General features: G+C 39.5%; 1 protein-coding gene across 1 annotated transcript; it reads right to left on the reverse strand.

Moving 5' to 3' along the window:
- Positions 1 to 6,246: 6,246 nt before the first annotated feature.
- Positions 6,247 to 11,680, reverse strand: LOC132614997 (leucine aminopeptidase-like). The gene is made up of 4 exons (XM_060329552.1): positions 10,454 to 11,680; positions 8,360 to 8,593; positions 7,934 to 8,260; positions 6,247 to 6,792 (listed from the first exon to the last, which is right to left on the reverse strand). The coding sequence occupies exons 1-4, from the start codon at positions 11,429 to 11,431 to the stop codon at positions 6,496 to 6,498; spliced, it is 1,836 nt and encodes a 611-aa protein (XP_060185535.1). The 5' UTR covers positions 11,432 to 11,680; the 3' UTR covers positions 6,247 to 6,495.
- Between the last annotated feature and the right edge of the window lie 268 nt (positions 11,681 to 11,948).

Here is an 11,948-nt window from a genome sequence, read left to right on the forward strand (position 1 = left end):
TTTGACTGCTTTGACATCGCTCAGTAAAATGGTCATAACTTTTAGCACAGAGCTTTTTTTGAGCTCCACAATATACTGTTGGAAATCTATTTCAAAGGGCTACAACTTTAATGTTTTAAGTTTTCTCAAATTCTTAACACATGTTCACAAAAATGGCCCAGAAGACAGACCTACCAAAACTTAGGCGAGTTTAAGAGTCCTTAAGAACTTCACTAGTTGGTTTGACTTCAAAACAACTACCTACCACCCGAATGGATTCATATAGATAAAATATCATCTTAATACTAGTTTTTACACATTCACACCTAACTCAAATTTACGGGGTGTTACACTTTGATGAATGGCATCTTTAAGCCATTCCTTGACTCCTTTGTGATTGTGTTTATTGATGATATTTTGGTGTATTCCAAGAGTATAGAGGAGCATAAGAGCCATCTTCACACTGTACTTGGGTTGTTGAAGAAGAATAGCTTGATTGCTAAGTTTTTGAAATGTGAGTTTTGGTTGGAGTCTGTGGCATTCTTGGACCATGTAGTGTCTTAGGAAGGGATCACGGTTGATCCTCAAAAGATTGAGGCTATGAGGGATTTGGCGAGGCCCACTACTATGATCGAGATCCATAGTTTCGTAGGTTTAGTCAGCTACTACCGCCGATTTGTGAAGGGTTTTGCTTCCATTGCTTCGTCTTTGACCAAATTAACTCAAAAAGATGTTCCCTTCTAGTGGTCCGATGATTGTGAGGAGAGCTTTCAAAAGCTCAAGACCCTTTTGACTTCAACCCTGATTCTAGCATTATCCGTGGAGGGTAAGGACTTCTTAGTCTATTATGATGCATCCCGTGTAGGTTTGGGTGTTGTTTTGATGCAGAGGGTAGAATTATAGCCTATGCTTTTCATCATTTGAAGATCCATGAGAGGAATTACCCTATCCATGATTTGGAGTTGTTGGTCGTGGTCTTCGCTTTGAAGATTTGGAGGTATTACTTGTATGGTGTCCATTGTGAATTTTTCACCGATGGTGTCCATTGTTAAGTTTTCACCGATCACCTAGCCTTCAGCATATGTTTATCTAGAGAGATCTTAATTTCAGGCAGCGCCGATAGATGGAGCTTCTGAAGGACTATGATATCTATATTATTTATCATCCAGGGAAGCCAATGTTGTTGCTGATGCCTTGAGTCGCAAGGCCACGAGTATTGGGAGTTTAGCCCATATGGTTGTTTTTGAGTGTCCGTTGACTATGGAGGTTCAGACTCTGGCCAACATTTTTGTTCGTCTTAATATTTCAGCCCCAGGCAGAGTTTTAGCTTGTGTAGAGGCGAGATCATCCTTATTAGATCAGATCAGGACTCATCAGTTTGAGGATGCTCATTTGAGCAAGATTCGCGATAGGGTTCTGAGGGGTGAGGCCAAGGAGGCCATGATTAATCCTGAGGGTACTTTGAGGATTAAGGGGCACGTGTGCGTTTCTCGTGTTGGTGACTTGATTCATTTGATTTTGACTGAGGCCCATAGCTCTCGATATTCCATTCATCCGGGGGCAACTAAGATATATCGCGATTTGAGGCAGCACTATTGGTAGCTTCATATGAAGAAGGATATAGCCTATTTCGTGGCTAAGTGTGGTAATTGTCCGCAAGTTAAGTATGAGCACCAGCGATCCAATAATGTGTTTCAGAAGATGCCCATTCCCGAGTGGAAGTGGGAGAAGATTGCCCTGGATTTCGTTGTGGGTCTTCCGAAGACCCAGGATAAGTTTGATTCGATTTGGGTGATAGTTGATCGGTTGACTAAGTCCTCTCATTTCATTCTAGTTCAGATTTCTTATTCGGCGGAGAAACTAGCCAAAGCTGTACATTCGTGATATTATGAGATTGCATGGGATTCCCATTTCTATCATATCTGATCGGGTTACTATCTTCACTTCCCATTTCTGGAGAGCTTTTCATGATGAGTTAGGTACTCGAGTGGATTTTAGTACAGCTCTTCATCCCCAGACCGATGGCCAGTCCGAGCGAACCATTGAGGTGCTCGAGGATATGTTGAGAGCTTGCATTATAGACTTTGGTGGTCATTTGGATCAGTTCTTGTTGTTGGCAGATTTTGCGTATAACAACAGTTATCACTCGAGTATCGACATGGCGCTATTTGAGGCTTTGTATGGTAGGAGATGTAGATCTCCGGTTGGTTGGTTTGATGCATTTAAGGTTCGACCTTGGGTTACGGATCTTTTGAGAGAGTCTCTAGAGAAGCCAAACTTATGGCAGCTCAGAGTCGACAGAAGATGTATGCGGACAGAAAGGTCCACGATTTAGAGTTTGTCGTTGGTGATCAAGTTCTATTGAAGATATCACCCATGAAGGGTGTTATGAGGTTTGGGAAGAAAGGTAAGTTGAGTATGAGGTATATTGAGCTATTTGAGATTTTTGACCGTGTGGGCGATGTTGCTTATGAGTTAGCCTTGCCACTAGGCTTGGCGGGAGTTCATCCAGTTTTCCATGTGTCTATGTTGAAGAAGTATCATACCGATGGTACTTATACTGTTCATTGGGACTCAGTATTTCTTGATGAGAATTTGACTTATGAGGAGGAGCCTATTGCGATTTTGGATAGGCAAGGTTTGAAAGTTCAGGTCTAAGGAGATTGCTTCGATGAAGGTGCAATGGAAGCATCGTCCTGTTGAGGAGGCCACTTGGGAGACTGAGTCCGACATGCGTAGCTAATATCCTCGGTTGTTTGCTGATTGAGGTACTTCTCCGTTCCTTTTCCCTTCGTCGCTCGAGAATGGGCGATGGTTTTATTGGTATCTGATGTAACGACACGTCTGGTCGTTATAGTCTTTTCGGTACTTTTCACCCTTTCCTGAGCTTATTTAGCTCACTTTTGACCCGAGGGGACTGTTGACACACTTCCCGAGGTATTTGGATGTGATTCGGGTGGCTTTTGGGGAAAATAGGGCTTTAAGTGAAAAGGAGTTGACTCAAAGTTGACTTTTGGATAAACGGACCTTTTTCAGGAATTCGTCGATTCAGAGAAGTTCGTATGGTCTATTAGAACTTGTATGTATATTCGGGTCAGTTCCCGATGCACTCGGGTGCATTTTGGGACTTGGATTGGGAAGTTAGATTTGAGGTATCGGGGATTGACTCTGTCAACGAGACCTCCGTTGGGGATTTCGAGGCCACGAATGCATTCGTAGCGTGTTTTTATATATGTCTACATGTGTGGTATGTGAGCAGATAGCCTCGGGCGACAATCGGGATTTCGGATTGAGTTTATGATTTTTGGGAATATTTCTGGTTTTGGTTACCGCTATAGCGGTGGACTTGCCGCAACAGCGGCCAAGTGCAAATGTTGGCCGACCGCTGTGGCAGTCTGAGTGGTCGTCGAAGTAGGGCTGCCGCAGCGGTCCCATTGTTGCAGAAGCGGTATCGGGCAGATTATTTCATTAAATAAGTATTAAAAGCCCTAAGCCCCTCAGTCTTTATTATTTTGACCTTAGAGTTATTGGGAGCAGTTCAAGGTGATTCTTGCGGGAAAATCTTGATGATAAGTCCTTCTATCTTCTTTGTTATTCCATTTTCCATAATTACCTTAGGATTCCATTATCATTCTAGCTCACTAAGAGTTTAAGAATTAAAAGAGGGTTTAATGAGTTCTTCTTTCTAGGCTTTGTAATCTTGATTTATTGATTGGGTTAGCTTATTTAAGCATGGAATTGATGATTAGAATCTTTTATTGCATGATTTCTTCCTAATTAGTGGCAAAATTGTGGAATTGGAAGTTAGGGTTTATACCCAAATTTGGGGGTTTTGCCTAGAATCCGAATTTAAGAAAATTGTTGTTTCTTCTAGCTTGTAATGATGGGAATTGATCACCTAGAGTGTTAATTTCATGATGAGACCTATATATTCCTAATTTCACCCTTCAAGTTCATAAACCCCATTCCATAGGTTGGGGATTTGGGTCTTGAATAAAAGTAAGGTTTGATTGATGTTCTTCTTGATTCTAATTGCATATTTCGGATATTATTAGACTTCCATTATCACGCGGCTCGAAGTAAAGGAAAGACTAAGGTGTGATTGTTGTAGACTTTGTTGCTCGGCCTTCTAGGTAGGTTATGGTTTATCCTATGGTGAGAGTTCTATTGGCGAAACATATATTTAGGCGATATTGTTGGAGAATGCATGTAAACCTTCGGGTATGAAGTTGGGTTGAATATTGCCTTAGGTTGGGCCTTCTTATACGATTTGGGGCTAGTCACCCCCTTGTGTTGTGACTTATCTCGTTCTATTTTTTGTTGGCTTGTTGCCACGTAGAGATAGTAGATATCGATGACTAGTGATATATCTTGATGATGATGTTGTAGCAACTCATTTATTGCAGTTTTGAGACAAAGATTGTGATACTATTGTGGCTTATTGTGTAGCCTTTTATTGATATTGTTGGTGTGCCCATGTGTGGTACTGTTGCGATTGACTAATTATTGACATTGAACTCATACATTGCACGCATTCTCATCCTTCATGATATACTGTTGATACATTGATGATATACAAGGAAACAATGTTATGAGCTGGGCTCAGTTGGATGAGAGTGACGTGAGGACCGATGTTCAATGTTTATCCCGGAAACGAGGTATGAGTGCTAGTAGCGATTGCCGAGGTCTTTGCCAGAATCGTGAGGATTGGTACATGGACTTCGGGGGTCCCCCATATGTTGTGCTACCGAGATGTTATGTTCCATCATCGGAGTACATGTGTATCGGTGCATATGCATTGCATCCATAGTTCATACATTATTGCATTGCATTGTACATTGGCTTCTTGTGATATTGTTGTGATTTCGGATTCGGATTGGATGTACTGAGACTTGGCACAGTTGGGTTTAGATGCTATAACATAGGTGATGACTTGTACTCGGTTACTGGCTTGTGTTGACTTATACCTTGTTGATTTACCTGTTTATCTTGCTTTATTGTCTTGTTATATGTTGTCCAATATTAGTCGGCCTATGATACCTTCTAGTTCGTGTTGTTTGTACTGACCTGCACTTGTTGCATTCTTTTATGAATGCAGAGTATTAGGTGGGATTGACCCCTCATGGTTGAGAGTTCGAGGCTGTTGATTAGAGTCTTGTTAGGGTGAGCATGTGGACGCTTCGCTACCCAAAGACTCTGCTTTTATCATGTCTTACTTTGCTATTTTGAGACATTTTTGAGACTATTGATGTATTATTATTACTTACAGATTTTAGTTACACGCTCTGTATGACCAGATCAAATACTGAGGTGGTTTTTGATGTGCTTCCGTATTTTTTTAAATATATATATGTCAGACTTACGTTACTTTAATCTTTTTCCGCTATTTATGTTGTCTTGTGAATGTTGGGATAAGGGTTCGCCTACCAAGGTGGGATAGGTAGGTGCCCACGCGACTTTGTGGAATTGGGTCGTGACAACTTGTGTGCTTTAATTTCTTTACAGCCAGAGAGCTCTCAGCAAGATGGGACAAAAGTGGCGTCCCTTATGTTTTTCTCTTTACATTTTTTTATCTCCTTGTTAACTTTTAATTCATTTTTACTTTGGTTTTTCTTTAATTTAACTTATTAGTTAGAATATATGTTATAATTAAAATCCTTAATAAACTAAACAAAATTTGAAAAAAATAATAATTAAATAACATATGTAGTGTCACGTGCCATATTCTTAAAGCTTCTGGGAGCGTGAACACACTTACATAACATGTAATGAGCAGGGGGTTTAGCACCTGAAAGTTATTGTTCAGGCTTCAGGGGGTAATATAAACTAGGCATAATTTAAGTATGAACCTAATATAATTATGGTAGTTCAAGAGGGTTTTGATCCATTATCTCTTTAAATTTTATTCTAATGTTATTAATTGCGCTAGTGCAACTATCAACTGATGTTTTTATTTAAAACCCAAATTTGTAATCGTTCAACAGAATATAACATAACAAATCGAAAGCGAAAAAAAACATTTCACCGAAGACATCTTTCATGTATTTCATGGAATTTAAAGTAAGTGTGGACGCTATTTTAAGTATGTGTCTATGTTACTTTCATTTATTTCACTTTATGGGATTTACAGCAAGTGTTGGCACCAAGCAATTGAATCAATTCAATTGTTTACTTATTCAATGAGACACTTCATGCATGCTCTACTTGGCTCAGGGGGATTAACTTTCTATAATTGGTCAACTTGAAGCAATGGCATGATGGCCAGAGTAAACATAAGAAAAAACTTAAATGCAGTAGAACTCACCTTGTGATACTAATGAACCAGTTTAACACATACAAGTTTTTCTTCAGCACAAAGAGGAAACGATAAAGTAGTCAATATTTAAAAAGCACCCTCCATAATGAACATAACTGGTAGGTGTCAATATGATCAACTCAACCAGATTTAGGCAAGAATCACCTCTGTGTAAAGCTTTAGGATTAATTACATTAGCAAGTTTTGGCTTTACACAATCTTCAGACATGTTTGGCAAGAGTAGCTTCAATGACAGCCTGAGCTATGGGGTGATAAGAATCACAAGCCTCCGAGAATACCCTTCTAGCGAAAGCTTTGTCTTCTTCCTCCCCAGCACATTGTATGAGTGTTGTGTAGAGCGGACGAAGGTATAATATCCTGCCAACTTCTTTCAGAGTTTTTTCTACCACACCATAGTAGTCTCTGCACCTTGCTGAAATGGCCAGCTGAAGAAAACCTACCTTGACATCATAATTTTTCGACTTTGAAAGATGATAGAGAGCATCTAAAGCTGTCACCTGAAAATAGCACAAAGTGATTGAACAACAATTTTACACTTCAAGAGCAAAGGGTAGGTTTTGAGCAATGTCTTATAAAGCAAAAGCGCAAGGCAAGACATTTTCCTTGCAGTTCGAAACTCGGTAGATAATGTAACGCCCCTCTACCCTGCTCCACTTAAATACCATGCTTTTATTTGCGGAAAGGTTTAAACTCGTGACTTGCATCTAATTCACACATCATGCGCTCGCACTTACAACTAGACCAAAGCCCTGGGAGCGTTCTTTAGATATAATTAAGCAACACAAAGTAAATGGGCCTGTAATAGCAAACTCTCTCCTTAATGAGAATGTTCAAGGGCAAAAGTAGAGTGAAAGTCAACCCCGAAAAGGCATATGAGAATCACAACCAACAGATCTATCGACCAATGAATAGGAAGGAAAACAGTTATTTCAGGCATTGAACTCCTCCGCTGCTGCACTTTGAGACAGGTTGGAGAGGACAATAGACCACTTTTTTAGAGAAACAATGCTGATTTAGGCCCTTATCAATGTCACACTCATTAGGATATCGCAAACTTCTTGTCCACTAAATCATGGGGATATGTACAAGCACATAGGAAAAGCAGCACAACCCTGTGGCGCATGCATTCAAACCATTTACGTGCATTAAAAAACGTTTGAATTAATTCATCATCAGCTTCAATTTGTAGAAACAATTTTAGTTGCAAAACAACACAGGCTGCAGTCAATCGGCAAGACCAGCACCACAGAAGAAGTTGATGATTCATTGTATTAGAGATCCATGGGTAAAAGGTAAATACTTACAAAAGGAGGAGCATCTATAGACATGACATATGTACGTATGTTTCTACGGCTTATCCCAAAAAATAGTAAATATATATTTAAGTGGCAGTCGCTGGGGCAGAGGACCACAAATAGCCATCAACTAATAACTGATACAGAGGAATTAGCACTGTATTACTCATTTGGTAGAAAGTAAAAAATATTTCACAAGGCTCAATAAGATTTAACACTAGAAACTAAGGAAAAGATGATCACTTCATCAACTGCACAAACACAAAAAAAAAAAGGAGAGAGGCAGATATTAAATAATTTGCCAATTTAAGAAGAAACTTCTCAGACAATAGCTAATTACTACCTGAGATGCTTCAACAGATTTGGGTAGGTTCTCGAGGTAAAGCTCCCATTCCTGTCCCTTCCAGTCACCAACTTCATCCTCTCTTGGTATCTTACCTAGCTTGAACTCATTAGCAAGCGAAACAATCTTAGAATAGATGTTAGAAACTGGTTCCATGGCATCCGGAGGAATCCCAGTGCCCTCAGTCCAAAGTTTCAAATCAATCTCGTTCTCTATTCCAGGAACATTAGCTTGAAGGAAACTGAGAAACATATCAGTGTCAATAGACTGAAATTTGAAGGTACCAATATACTTCTTCAGGAAGTCATCAAACGCAGGTCTTCCAATCTGAGAAATGGAAGTGGACAAAAAGATAAGTTAGCTCTTGCAAGAAGAAAGTAGGATAGAAGAAAGTAGGATAATTCCTGGACCAGATGATTTACCAACCTGTCTCTCAATGCGCCGTAAAAATTGGAAGCCTTTTTCATATGGAACTACAGAGTACACGTCATCCGGATCGACACCTGCCTGACTTGTCTTTAGCTTGGTGAACTCCATGTTATCATTGAATCTCTCCATATCCTTAACAAGCCACTTCCAACCAATTCCAATATTTAACGAAGCAATGTCCTCGCCTTGCATGGCCTCAACAATTCTTCGCTCTGCATATGTTGTAAAACCCTTCAAAAACATGAATCAGTCCAATTATATTGTTTACATATCCCAATTGTGTGAGAAACAATAAACCATCATAGTACATGCTTATGTTCAAGTTGCAGCAAAAAGTTAATGCAAGCATTGAACTTCATTTCATCCAGGGTCCTTATAATAGAATCATATTTCACACTCTAATCCACAATTCATACAAAAGAACAGAAGTTCTGTGTTTTGTCTCAGCAACCAACACAAGTAGAAGCCAAGATCCACCTTTTATGCTATTTCAAAAACAAGTTAATATATCTTCATGCAAAAGAAGTCAATAAAAGGAATGCATCATAGCATAGGTGCAAAATTGCACTGTTGCAACATTGCAAGAAGTTTTCCAAACAGTGTTTCAGAAGGCAATGGTTTAAGGTGGAGCCTTTAAAGTGAGGAAACAGGAAGGTCAAAGAAATTTAAGCGTCATAGAACCAACACAAAAGTGATTACAACGTTCAACAAAAAATAAAGACCGTCAGAACATTAGAGCCTACTGAGAAAGCATCAGTTTGTACAAGCCTTTAAAGAAAATAAAGCATGCAGATATTTCCAGATGGATTTTTGCTAGGTGCAACCCAAGCTGAGCACTTCACATCGTTCAGGCATCGCTTAGCGCAGAATGTGGCGCTGCCAACTTTCGCATGCCTCAGTATCCTTGGGATTAACTTTAAAAACGATACTAGTAAAAAGTATCATTGACAAAGTGATATATTACTTATTGAAGAAATATAAGTAGACATTTAGTGATTGAAAATAGAAAATTAGAAATTTTAGCTAGTTAATAGATCTGAAATTAAAATATAAAAGTCCATCTTTGCATCTGAACCAGATCGTTACCATGGTTTCTGCATTTGATTGACATAATATTTACTTCAGAAAGTTAATTATTGTTTCTTCGTATTCTTTCTTAAGACTCAATTAAATACTGTTTGTGTCTATAGTTTTTATTTTATCGCAGCTGTTTGTATCTAAAGTTATTTTCCCATGAATTAGATATATGATTTCAGTTCTCCTCATTTGTGCCTTTCTTAACTAACACACGCTTTAGTGCGCTTTGTGCATAAAGACAAAACAGGCCTTAGTACTTTTCTGCATTTTGCTCTTTTACTTACAACTCTGCTTGAGTCTTTGCTTAGTCCATCCCTCCATCACCTCGAACCTTAGAATAAATGAAAAGAATAACATAACATGCTATGTGATGCATAATTATGAAGTAATGTTTTCGGCATAAAAGATTCCATTCGCCTTGGACCACTGTGGAGAACGAAAATAAAAATACAGTACACACATACTATCATCTAACCCTCCTAGACACCTACCTTTCACCACATTAAACTCCCTAAATTATAGTTTCTACATATCTCTACAAACTCTAGGATCCACCTAATCCTATTTTAGTAACTAACTCAGGAGTAAACCAACCGTCCTATTGGTGTAAGTCTGTTCTTTAATTTGAGCCAGTTTTAGTGCACCTCAATTAAGCTATTGGTACGTGCTACTTCTCACTAGTGCAGATATCAAGTAACTATGTCCATCAAGGCTTAGACAAATGGGATAAGTTCATCTAGTGTCTCTGTTAAGATTCAAACTTTAGTTCGAAAGGTTGTTACTCCAGCACTTCAACTTCTAAGCTATCCCCTAAGGATTCCTATTGGCACTTTTCTGACCCATTTTTATATTTTCCCTTGCCAATCAAATCATAAGCGTACGGAATGTAATCACAATAGGATGCTAAAGATTGCGTCTTAACAGCTTAACTATCCGATAAACAGAGCATTTAATTATACTCTTCATGTGTTATTTAGTTTTCAAGTGCTTAATTAGTACGATAAGGTATAATACCTCATTCAACCAAAAGTGGTCGTTGTTTTTGTTTGTGATCAAATTCCCTGTCCAGCTATGAGCAAGCTCATGAGCCACCACCTGTGATCCACTGCCGTCCCCCTTGATCACAGTTGGCGTCAAGAAAACCATCCTCGGATTCTCCATTCCGCCGAGAGGAAAACTCGGAGGCAACACCAAAAGATCAAACCTTTCCCATTCATAAGGTCCAAAAAGCCTCTCCCCAACCTGCATGATCTCTTCCGTGCCAGCAAACTCCGTAGCAGCAGCATCCAAGACTTCAGGAACAGCCTCAGCATACACCTTAGTCCTGGGTCCCACCTCCCTGAACCCCAACTCCCCCACTGCAAATGCAAATAAATAAGGAGGTATAGGCTGTTCCATCACAAACTCCTCCACCACCCTATCATCCCCACACCACACCGAATCCTCACAAACACCTTGCGCCTCAGACGGGAGTGGGGGCCCCCTCTCCATGTGTCTGGCAGCCATAACAGCTGATAACTGGCTCGGGATGTTCAGTTTTGCAGCATACTTGACACGCGCAGCGGGTGTATCCTGACAAGGAAAGATGGAACGGGCGTGAATAGGCTGGCAATGGGTATACACAAAAGGGTGAGTCTTGTTGAAAGTTTGAGTAGGGGAAAGCCATTGGAGGGCAGAACTTGAAGGGGTAGTTTTGGATAGAATCAAGACTTGGGTTTGGTTAGAAAGTGAAATGGTGAGTGATTGTCCAAGAATTGTGTCTGGTTGGGAAAGGGAGAAAGGAAGCGAAGAAAGGGAAAGAGGGTCGAGCACAGAGGAGACAGAGAGTGAACGAGTGTCGAGAGTGAAGGGTCCACTGTAAGGTGTAGGAAGGGAGAGAAGAGTAGCAGAGGAAATGGTGGAAGATGGAAAATCAAAGTAGAAAGTGAGGGAAATATGGGTGGTGAGTGGATGTGTTGAATCAGTGAATGAATGTGGATCAACAGGTGCCATGGAAACTGATCACCAATGAAGCTTTTTGCAACTAGCAGCTTTGTTTATGTGAAGAAGAATGATGGAGTTCAGACAAGAATAACATGAAAAATTGGATCACCTTTGTTTCTACTTTGCCATTACATTAATTTTTGTGTTCTATGCTATGTGTTCCACTAACCTGCTCAAAAAGGCTTTTAGATGACTAAAGAAATATACCCACTAAACCACTTTACCTTTAAACTAACTTAAAATCAGACTCTTTGAAACTTAGTTAAGAAGTAGTAGTTACAGCTCCATGCTCAAATTCTCCAACTTGTGCCTTCACCATATCAACTTTAAGAGATTCCATATAAGGCTCCATACAACAAATACGAGGAAATAAGATCTTTTGGCCTCTTACAATTTGAATAGAAAAAAATGTCTTTTTCAAATCTCTTATGTGGTTTTTTCAGATCTCTTACATGTAAACAATGAAGATCTCTTGTAAAAAGGTCATAAAACTAAAAAAAGTTTGTAAATGACCAAAAATCCATTT

Source organism: Lycium barbarum, chromosome 10 (assembly GCF_019175385.1).
Source record: "Lycium barbarum isolate Lr01 chromosome 10, ASM1917538v2, whole genome shotgun sequence".
Taxonomy (NCBI): domain Eukaryota; kingdom Viridiplantae; phylum Streptophyta; class Magnoliopsida; order Solanales; family Solanaceae; genus Lycium; species Lycium barbarum.